Source organism: Artemia franciscana, chromosome 5 (genome assembly GCF_032884065.1).
Source record: "Artemia franciscana chromosome 5, ASM3288406v1, whole genome shotgun sequence".
Taxonomy (NCBI): domain Eukaryota; kingdom Metazoa; phylum Arthropoda; class Branchiopoda; order Anostraca; family Artemiidae; genus Artemia; species Artemia franciscana.
The window spans coordinates 35,093,190-35,105,204 of record NC_088867.1 but is presented as its reverse complement, the minus strand read 5'-3'; the positions used below and the strand labels follow the sequence as shown (position 1 = coordinate 35,105,204).

General features: G+C 34.1%; 1 protein-coding gene across 6 annotated transcripts in view; it reads left to right on the top strand.

Moving 5' to 3' along the window:
• LOC136027327 (titin-like) overlaps positions 1-3,471 on the top strand; it is a 139,927-nt gene extending 136,456 nt beyond the window's left edge. For all 6 annotated transcript variants that reach the window (XM_065704456.1, XM_065704457.1, XM_065704458.1 and 3 more), the window contains one exon: positions 1,827-3,471. In XM_065704456.1, coding sequence (XP_065560528.1) covers positions 1,827-1,901 — 75 coding nt within the window. In that variant the 3' untranslated portion in view covers positions 1,902-3,471. The remainder of the gene's footprint in view (positions 1-1,826) is intronic.
• The last annotated feature ends 8,544 nt before the right edge of the window (positions 3,472-12,015 follow it).

The following is a 12,015-nucleotide window of genomic DNA, read 5'->3' as shown; positions in this document are numbered from 1 at the left end:
TCTCTCTCTCTCTCTCTCTCTCTCTCTCTCTCTCTCTCTCTCTCTCTCTCTCTCTCTCTCTCTCTCTCTCTCTCTCTCTCTCTCTCTCTCTCTCTCTCTCTCTCTCTCTCTCTCTCTCTCTCTCTCTCTCTCTCTCTCTATATATATATATATATATATATATATATCTATTGTGAGAAAAAGGTATCTCTGTGTCATGAAATATTTGGTAGGCTTTTTTCTAATCCAATGTAAAAAAAAAAAAAAAAAAAAAAGTTTTCCAACCGGCAAAATTTGTTTAAAGCCAATATTTTTTTTTTTTTTTTTTTTTTTTTTTTTTTTTTTTTTTTTTTTTTTTTTTTTTTTTTTTTTTTTTTTTTTTTTTTTTTTTTGCTAGCGAATCTGTCCTTTAAGGATTTCTTTGAACGGTAAATTTTTTGTTTAAAATAAACGAAAGTGTTCCGTTTTTGCTCTTGGAAACTATATTAGCCTCCTGGTAATTCTTCTTTAGATTGGTTGATTGAACCAATGAAGAGTTTTTTTTTTCCTGAAATATTCTTGGGAGACTTCAAATAATTTTTCCTTCAATTAGAAGTTCCAGTTTGAACGAATGAGGCATCATTGTCAGACGAAATCGGAAGGAATCTGATGTCGGAAGTGAAATGCTGTGTTCTGTCAGAACTTCAATTAGCAATTAAATAAATTCTGAAGATTGGCAAAAAAATATTTAGTTCCATTTACAATGGTTTTAGTCTTTTCAGGAAGAACTAAACTCCCTTACAAATCCAATATCATCTAGTTCAGATGTCATCTAGGGTAAGAGAAAGAGAAAAAAACCTTCTACAGGGGAAGGAACGACTGAAAAAATTTCCCATTGTTACAGTATTTTAAATATTACTTCCCATCTTTAATCACAGTTGATGGATTTCTTACCACTTGACGTAGGAATTCAACGCCATCGATCCCGTCTAACTAAAATCCCTCCCCTCCAATATGTATATATATATATATATATATATATATATATATATATATATATATATATATCATGAAAAGAGAAATCACCAATGCAACAGCACAAATACACAAAAAAAGAGAGAGACAGAAGGAGAAAAGGAAGACTGTTTTCCTAAATTAGTGATTAATATAGACCAGCACTTGAATGAGGCCTTAACCCTACTCATCCATACAATATAAACTTTAATTTAATCCTAATAAAGTATACCTAAGCATGATAAAAATATAATACTCTGGAAGCAAATTTGGACTATATATTTGCACATTGGGGAGGGGGGTAAAGTCAGCGGATCTGCATGTAAAGTGTGTGAGCTACGATTATCCTGATATTATGAAGTTAGAATTGTTTTCTGACTTCACTCGGTCCAGATACTTTACCCCCCTCCCTCCCCCTCCTAATGTGGTAAACACGCTCACATTCGTTTTCCTACTAGAACCAAAATCCAATGTTATCTGGTGTTTCATCGGAAAACAATCGGTCGATACTAGGTTTAATATTAGCTTGGCACAGTACGATTCTTCAATGTCCAAATAACTTTCAGCTGTGACAGGTAGCTTTTCCGTATAGAGATTTATCTGTTAATAATAGTATAGTTTTTTTTTCTGATGTATTGTTAATAAATAAACTATAGACCCCCCCCCCACCCAGTGGCTGGATATGATGTGCAGAAAAATATTAGAAAGGGGAAAGAAAATCTGAACGTAAAAAAATGTTCAGTCCCAAAATCACTGGCTTTTTGATATTTTCCTTTTTATCTGAATTTATGAGTTTCCCTTTATTATTAGTATTCATATTTATTATCAAAGATTCAAGTTATCTTTATTTTTAGGAGGGATCGACTCAGGAATCTGCCCCGGTTTCTCAAGATGCTGAATCAACACCAAAAACTTCAGATCTGGAATAACTGAGAATCCATTTTTATGTGAACAAAATTCCTTGTAAACATTTGGACAGCTTATTCTTTGATTCTTTTTTTTTTGAACACTTAATTGCCTGTATTTTTCTTTGTTTATTTTTTATTTTTAGAGCTTGGTGTTTATATTTTGATTATTTGTGCAGCTCTGTTTCATATATTGATTTATTCAAAGTCTACCCACTCAACAGTATTCCCATTTTCTTACTTTTCTTTTTTTTAATAGCCTGAATTTATTTATATCTGTAGCCTTTTCAAAAGTGTTGATTTCTATCTGATTTGTTGTTTATTTTTTATGACTATGAGGTTAGATCACACGTAGAGTGAAACTTTGGGTCCACGGTGGCAACCACGCCTTTGTTTTTTCAGTGTGACCTAACCTTTTTTAGAAAAAAATTTCTTAGAATTTAGGATCTAAGTTGTATTAGGTCTAAGCATCTGTGATTGTTTTGGGCTCTCTATAGGATCCTATTTTCTTTGAAATAAGTCAATCCAGGGCACGGGTAGCAGGTATATGGCAATATATGCGCCTGTAGTAAGCAGACTAAATGGCATCTGTATTTTTTTTTCGCAGAAGGCGCTAGTGTATGGCTTCCAATATTGCAAAGCTCAAGAATTTAATTGCAATTCTATTTTTATGGCACAATTGTTTTTTGTTATTTTTCAAAAGATGGCTACCATTCAGTAATTGTCCACATTCCATGATTTGTTGGCTCAGGAACTGAAATTTATAATATACTAATCTTTAAGGAAATAAGGATAAATTATTTTCTTTTCATAAATTTGAAAATAAACTGAGCTCCTGTGTTAAAAACGGAAAAACTAAGTGAGTTTCCATGAAAATTACCGCTTTTTTATGCCGTTTTTGTAGTAAAGTCATAGGGTGAGTAAGTAGGAAGGATTTATCAACCAAGATGTACTTGGACTGGGGTATGGTTTACCTAGGGTATTTGGGTTGGTGAGTCATTCTAACTGGAAATCGTCAACTTTGTCAGAAACTGCAAATAAAAACGTGGCAATAAGTGCATATCTACAAGTGTGATAGCATTTATATATTTACCTCTTCATGCCACAACCTAGAAAGGTAAAATAATAAACGAGTTGGAGAACACCAATCAGTGTGGTCTAAGCTGTGGATAATGCGGATACGCCCTTCTGTCTGGTTACCCCTATAGTCAAAAGTTAACTATTATATTAAGCGGTATTTGTTGAAATGCTCCGGCAACCAGTGTCGGGTGAATTAGATTTTGTTGAAAATGGATTTTTATTTTTGCCAGATTTAGCCAATTGAAAAAAAAATCGCCCCTTCAAGTCTAGCCAATAGGGATGCAATTTCAGTATCAAGTTTTCCTATACTTTTTTGTAAGATGTTGAATAATGTGAAAGGATTGCTTTTTTCTTAGGGGTTGCTCTTTTTTCATTTAGGGGGGTGAATAATGAGGATGTATTTGAACTGATTATAAAGATGGTGCCCTTTAGAGACAAGTATGTGATTGGCGTGAGTTTTGCAAATAAAATTTATGTACATTTGAATTTGGTAAATAAATAAACTTAGTTCTGATTTTATTTTTTTTTACGAGGCCAAGAATATGGACTGTGATGTTTCAAAAGGTGTTAAACGCCGAAGCAGATAGTCCTTTGCGAGAGGCAAAGCCGGTATAACTTTTTAAGAATTATATGAAAATGATTCATTTCATTTGTTGTTAAGTTAGTCTGTCATCCGTCCTAGGGCAGAACTAAAGGGAATAGGTATAAAGCAAATAGTGGATGATAGTGGAATAGTGGAGATAGGCATAAAGAAAATTAATGATATGTTTACAGGGTTCTTCGATGATTAATTTTGTCTTTCATGAAGGTACTCTGGCGTTTGAGTATTAAAACCAGAAGAAATAACGTCGTGGTGACCCCTCCCCCTCATTTTTGTTGCGAGAAGTATAAAGTTATTTTCTCAATAAATACTTCGGCATATTTAAGCCATAACCTTGTCAAAATTCCTAGGAAAGGAGGTATCGACCCACTTGGTGGACGGTATATTTCCCCAATGATAGTTTTCTTGGGGTCAATGGAAATTTGAATGAAAATAGACTCAAAATTCCATTCAAGTGTTCAAGTGAGCCAATCGAGTATGTTTGACTAGGTCTGATACTCATTGGGATTCGTCCCAAGATTTTAGAATTTCAGACTGATGACATTCAAAGAGAATATTTATAAAATTGAGGTGCATGGGGGTTGAGTTAAATATCGGTTGAGTTAAAAAACGCTTCAGTTGAGCAGGTTCGGATACACACACATATGTGTTAACAAATAGATAATGCTTTTCAATAACATAAAATAAAACTTCTTTACTTACCTCACTGTGGTGTCAATTCGTAAGCATTTAGAGGTAAGAGGGGGGAGGGGGACATTTTCAAATATTTTTTTATAATCTAGGGAAGGGACAATCTTGTTATTTTTTTTCCAGGTATTTTCAATGAAAGCACTGCTAAAGGCATTTTTCAATGAAAATGCCCCAAAAAAGATATTTATCGAAATATAGCGGTGTGGGGTGGGGGTAAAATTGATTGCCTCTTGTTCTCTTATTTGATGCCACTAGTACCTCGTGTATTCTTTAGATAAAAATTTAAAAGAAAATGCCCCCAAATAGGTAATCTAGCAAAGAATGGGTCCCAGGAATAGTAACCGAGAATTGAGAAACTCGCTAAAAAAAGCTGTCCCGTGAGGAAATGAAGCTGATTCAAGAATGAAAACTATCAATTTTCATGGTAAAAGTTCATCATAAAATTTACAGAAATTTCGAAAAACAGCCTGGAATCCCACAAATTGGTGTTGGATAAAAAGTGCATCAATGGAACCCCTGAAGTCGAAAATTACGCCGCTGCCTATTCACAGAAAAGTGATCTTAAAGCAACACAGGAATTCCATAGCCAGTTATAAACTATCAGATGTCACCCAAGAATGACAGGTGAGAGTTCGGTATCACCTCTCCCTTTCATTACTTTTGGTTCTCCACTGAGCCAAATTGAGCCATCATGTGATTTATTCAGTGCTTCCAATATCCCCAAAATTTCGGAGATTTTCCCAAAACTCCCGCACCATCTTCACCAAAATATTGTTACTTTCAACAATGGAAAAAATAGTGTCAATGTAATCAAACAATTCGTGGTAACGAACTGTAATTCATAGGAAAATAATTTTTGGAAAATCTAAGTGGAAAAGTATTATAATTGATGCTTGGTTTTACTTTTACTTGGAAACACGTCTACTTTTCAAAGTTAGTATGTTTTCGCCCTTTGAGCCAAATTTCTGCAACAAAAATAGTCGAAAAACTAAAAAGAAAAAAGATCAATTTTTAATTTATACTCTGTTGAATAGAAAAACTTCATTAAGTAGAAGTTGAAAAAGAATTCTTTAAAAACCTGAGCGGCAATTCTTGTAATTTGGCTCTCTTTAAAAGAAAATCCCGGCGAGATCTGCACCACCTGGGAATTGGTGAAGAAATCAGAAAATAGCTTAATTTGTAAATTAATATTAAATATTTATAGAGCAAAAGTCAGATGACTTTGACTAATTTTTTTTTTATATGGCGGTAAAACATGTATACTGTTACTAAGCCTTGTAGTTTCATTGGCTAGGTATCAAAAACAAAGGGGAGTGTAATTTATTCAATCAAAATTTGGCCTTGTAGCTATAGTGAATTTCACTACTTAAAGTAATGAAAGATATGCAACATTTGGTGACTGTGTGGAAACGGCGCAAATATTCAAATTCACTTCCTTGGTAGAACTGTGTCTTAATATGTTCGGTTGTATTTTTTCCAGTTTTGTTCTACCATGCGAAGTAATTCCTGTTTTCCCCCTTTTTTGCTATTACTCACATGATAATCGCAAACATACATGCATCCAAACATAACTTTAAAAAGCGAAAACGAAATTGGACTGCAAGGATCTTTTAGGATCTAATAAACATTAGGATATCCCTAAATTAGTAAATATATAAATTGCTATTACGTAAGGATTTAATTGTATATAGTATATATGGATAGGATTAAAATGCTCTAGAGCCATTGTTGGCGTGTAGGCTGACAAATCAACGTTCCAGTTGCTGGGTCTTTATTACAGACAAGTAGGAAGCCTGTCGCCCAACCTTGCGGCAGTGTTTTCTGGGTCCCTTATTACCAAGCAAAGCAAAGAGAATTGGTAACTCATAAGACTGGAAACTGGCGCTAGTGTAAAAAACCACCAACGCCATCTAGCATCTAGTCATGAAATGACTCATGAGTCAAAGCCTAATTAATTAGCCATGATTTACTCTCATCAAACCTAGGCCTGCTAATAGTTAGGCCTAGTAATATATACTATGCCTAATTATGTCAACAAGGCAATTAGGCATAACACTTTGCAATCACAGACAAATAGGCTAGGCCTTATATTTTTCTTTTAAACAGTAGGTTAGCCTACCCTAAACAGCCAAATGCTTGATTTTTTAGACTTTCACAAGGACTTCACTTTTAAGCGATATAAATATTCAGATCAGACCCAAAGTGCATGGGAAACTTTGAGTTTTCAATACTATTTGGTCAGGCCTTTACCAATTATCCAGTTCGACAGAAAAATTTTTCTACCATAGAAAAATTTTTCTACCTTTATCATGTTTCCTTGTATCACTATTCCTACTAAAGTTGCTGACACATCTGCCACATTAATCGACAATATTTGTTCTACTCTAGTTAATTCGAGATTCACAGATGTCACGAGATATCGAGATATCACGAGATATCACGGCTGACATCTCTGACCACTTTCCATGAATTACAAATTATTCAATCTCTGTTCTACGTTCAGTTCCTTCCACTCCTTGTAATTTACCTGTCCTTTACCAGCAGCATCAACTTGAACAGTTTAAATTTCGATTGTCTGACGCCTCCTGGGAGTTTCTTAACGATTCAAGTCAGTCTGTTGATAGTCTTTTCAATCAGCTCTTTTATATGGCCAAAGAGACCTTTGTGGATAGTTGCTGTGTAGCCTCAGCTGCTAAAAGATCTGAGCGTTCAGTTCCTCTTGCCCCTTGGATAACTGTAGCTCTTCAGTAAATTAATCCGTACATGAAAGGGGCTGTTCCCTCCTCGATGCCCCGCTCTTTACGCTAAAGTTTTTTACTGTTTTAAAAAGTAGATTTGAGAAAAAGAGTCAAACTTTAGTGCAAAGAGCGGGGCATTGGGGAGGAAACAGCCCCTTTCGTATACGGAGTAATTTCTGTTTGTTTTAAGTTTTAACGTCGCTCCTTACTTTCAGTTAAATTTTTTTTTTTCATTTAATAACTAATAGTATGGTCATAATGGATGAATTCTGCTCTCACTTTGCGTCCATACGGAAATCAGTTTAAAAAGTATTTCGGTCCTTCTTGTCAAAAACCGATGGCTTTCGATCCTGTTTTCGAGTTTGGAATCCAGAGAATCGTGTCTGAATTTTCCTCTTGTGGACCTGACCAAATCCCTTCCAAGGCTTTAAAGTTTATATTACCCTCTATTCTATTTCCTCTCACCATTCTTGTGAACTTATCATTATTGAATGGAACTTTTCCTAATACCCTTAAATCTGGTAGATTAGTTGTTCTCCATAAGGATGGCTCTAGAGATGATCCTTCTAATTATCGACAGATTTCTCTTTTATCAGCCTTTAGTAAAATTTTTGAAAAATGTATGTACTCTAGACTTTTTTTGTTTATTGATGAAAAACTATTTTTTTATTACAGTCTATCTGGTTCTCGCCCTGAACACTCAACAGAACAAGCTTGCATGGCCTTGCTGAAGTTCATTCACAAGGTACTTGATGAGGGTAGAACTCCAGTTTCAATTTTACTCAGTGTCAGAAATTTGTTTGACAGCATATCACATACTATCCTACTCTCCAAAATGAAACACAAAGGGGTAAGGGGAAACAGTTATCATTGGTTTGAAACTTTTTTATCTGAAAGATCTATCATTATTAACCCTAAGCCCCAAGATCAATTCCGTGTTGATTTTGGTGTCCCTCATGGGTTTATCCTAGGACCTGTTTTATTCCTTATATTCATCAATGATCTTTTTGTTGCTTATCTGAAAAAACTAAACAAAGTTAGTGTTGTATTTGTGATCATAATTTTGCCCCACCTAGTGAGGCAGCTCAAGACCCAGTGCTATTTGCATTTGCAGATGATAGTACTCTTGAGTGTTCAGGAATTAAGGATTCTTCCCTTATTGAGAAGCTATGTATTCTGTTCTATAAAGAACCTTTGCTTGGTTCAATGCAAATCGCCATGCTCTAAATCTAGCTTAATCTAGTCTACTTATTTTTTCCAGATCAGGTAATTCTTGTCCTTCGGTTCAAACTATTTCTACCACTCATGGTGGTAAAACTGGTCCCCCTGATAGACATGTTCAATTCCACGGTATTTTATTGGACGAAAATCTTTCTTTCAAACATCACTGTGCTCTTGTGAAACTTAAGCTCTCTAGAAACCTAGGAGTTCTTCGGAAGCTTCGTCATTGTTTCCCTGGTTCAATAATAAAGATCCTCTTTCACCCTCTCCTTCAACTTTATGTGTACTACTGTCCAACAGTATGGCTATCAACGTTCTCTTCTTTTACTATCCCTATCGGCCAGCTCAACATTATTGGAATGTCAATTCACATACATCTTTCTTTCTTCTTGTTCTATTTTTAAGTATTTTCATGGACTCTATATATATATATATATATATATATATATATATATATATATATATATATATATATATATATATATATATATATATATTATATATTTATATATATTTTCATTCATAAAACCGAAAGCATAAGATCAGATTTTAATCCAGTTTTATGTTGTGCCTCCTTCCGGAATCCCCTACCAGTCAAATTTGGATATGTCATTCTTATAAACAATTTAAAAAAGAGCTAACCGATCACCTCCTATGCCTAGAAAGTTAGTTGTCTCCTCCCTTCTCCTTTCCGCTCTATCTTTCCTTTTCAATTTGTTTCATTCATTTATTTTGATTGACATGGTAGTTTTTGTTGTTGTTGTTTGATAATAATTTTTTTTCTTTTTTGTCGTTTTTTTCCTTCTTCTTGTCCTTCCGTTTGATTTCGATGCAATTATTACTGTTATGTTTAGTCTCCCACTCTCACAGGTCAAAGAGCCTTTGGAGGGGGGTGTAAAGTTTTGTAAATTTTTCTCTGTTCCTTTTAAATAAATTGTTTTAAACGCTTTAAAACGATATAAGAAACATTTTTCCTCCTGTGTTACTTAAAATGCGACATTGCAGAGACATATTTTCATCAAGATTGTTTATACATTGATGTGTCTAAAACCAAACATAAAATGCAATGCAATTAGCAGCTTTATCAAAAGTGAACTCCAACAAAGGAAGAAAAGAAAGACCTTGGCTACTTATCTTCATTAATATTACGGTTAGAAACACAAAAAGCTCCGAGTGTAGGTCTCATTACCACGAGGCGTGTGAGCTGAATGGAAGTCATCCATTTACGTAAACTTGTGTTCTCGTAATGATTTATTCAAAAAAGTTGGTGTTTCCTTCCTCCCTCCTCTCCTCCATCTTTTGTTGAACTCAACGAAGAGCACTAGTTCAACCTTGCTTTGGCTCGAGTGGAACTGGATGCATAAATTTGCCTTTATCTTCAAGAAGTGGCTGGTTCATGAGGATGGGAGGTGAGCATAAGTTCAACTCCATCCTTGTGAAAATAAGCCAAAAGTAAATTTTCTTTTAAAATACACTCTTGGGCTATAAATTAGTTTAATGCTTATTTTTTTGGACAGAATATTGAATAAAGTTTTTTAGAGTGCACAATAAACTTAGTTCAAATTAAATCTCGTTAGACGAAAGCGGTGGATAATGCTAAGGATTACAACACATCACTTTTTTTTAGGAATGTTTCCCAAAAAGAAGATTTAACAATCTGAAAAAAATGCAGTTGCGATTCCAAGAACCTGTGACGAGTTGCAGCAACAATGACGTGTCTGTCAATATTATGGAACAACACAGGAGCAAGGTTTATTGGATTAGTGTCGAATCCTCCAAAGGACTCGAGTGTCTACCCCCCTCATATGGGGTGGGGTGTGAAAAGACTTTTTATGGCATCTTTGAAAATGCACAACTTTCTAGACTATATATTTCGTTAAAAAAATAGTAGAACCAAAAAGCGTAAAAGTTTGTTTAATACTAACGAATATAATATTGCAGCATCAATAACTATATAAAATAAGGTTATAACGAAGAACTCTAATTGATTAAAATTTGAATACGCTAATAATAAAGCCTCATTATAAAAGCCTAATTGGGATTATATATAAGATTAAATTATGAAAAAAAATTCTATGTAAGCTTATCCAAACTGTACGTATTCTCGCCAAGGCCTTTTCAACCTGCTAAAAGTAACTTTAGAATCCCTAATTTGGTATTACAAACTGCTTTATGCGATGAAACAGGAAGAACATGAAAAAAAAAACGAGAAAAAACAACAACAGAATAATGCAGTGGGAAGGCCATCTCAAGGTAGACATACGCTCTAAAAAAAACAACAAAAGACTATTTCAATATAGCAGAATAATTTATCCCTGAATCTTCCATCTCTACAGAAAACGTATCTTAACATTGAGAATGAAACTCCTGACTCTGGTGGAGGTGGAGACGAAGCTTAAAGTATGCAACAGTTAATAATACACAAACTATGAATTTTTTTTTATAGTCATTGCACAAAAGACCATGAGCTTACATGTTCATGCAAATAAAATAAATCCGTGATATGTTAACAAATGACATTGATAAATTAAACTGCAAATGATGAATTGTTATTGATAAATTAATTAAAGATGGGATATTTGAATATTAATTTAACGCTTATAATTAAAGACAGGTAAGATACTAGGCTGTTAGCTGGAAACTTTTACAATGATTTGCCTTACTCATAATTTTTTCTAATTTTCTCTCCTTTGGTATGTTCCTCCTGATGGAGTAGATTCATGCGAATGTGTCTGATATGGGAGATTTTTATTCTTTAGTTGTGTTTGAGCAATAAAAGCTTCAACATGAATGTCATTGTAATATTTTTATTGAACATAAACAAAAGAGAAAAGCTGAAAATACGGCTATCCTGGAGGATGTAAAATAGACAATTTACTGTATGACCAGAATAAATTCTTACAGATCGGTGAAATATTTCCAGCTCTTTCTTTGTTTTTTTCTCTCTCTCTCTTTTATCTATTTTTCGTTTTATAGCGATTAGACAGTATGTCTCTCCCTTCTTTATAGATCATAAATCATTTGTTTTGGGGATTAATGGCTTGTGTTTGTTGTATAATTTTGTTGGCGAATATAACTAATCTTAAAAGTTGTCCATCTTATTTTTCCAAATACTTTTTTACTTTGCAACCTCTTTTCTCGCTGACAGTAACAATTGAAAAGCAGAACCTTTAACATCAAAATCGTTTCTGTTGTTCCGGATGACCAAAAAAAGCTTTGAACATCTTAAAAAGAAAAAATCCTGCTTTACAAAGAACTACTTATCAATAATGGTCGCAAAACCTAAACCCCATTTCCAGTTATTCCGCTGTCTTAAACTTATTAAAAATTGAACTTATTAAAATTGAACTTATGTTTCAATTTTTTTAATTTTATTGGACCACTTAATCATGTTCACGGTTGCTACTGTGAAATTAACAACACTCCAAGATTTACAGATGAAAAACTCCAAAGTCCGAAAAAAATTCCCAAGATACTAAATAACAACATACCACCAGTACACTCATTGAAATTGTTGTTTAATATATAGTCACATTTTCAGAAATCACAAGCTCAGGACTGAAATTTCAAGATCTTGGGACAAATCTCAAGGAGTCCTCCAGGGTTACGTCCTCGCCCCGCATTTGATTAACCTTTACTACATGCCATCATCTCCCTGATGTCACCCAAGTATGGAAAAAAATAGGTGGAATCCTGATGGACAAATTGGCGTATGCTTGTGATATTGTTCAACTAGCTACGAACACCCAAGACCACCAAAGACAGGCAGACAGCATCTAAAAAGCAACAAAACTGTTTGGGGTGCAGA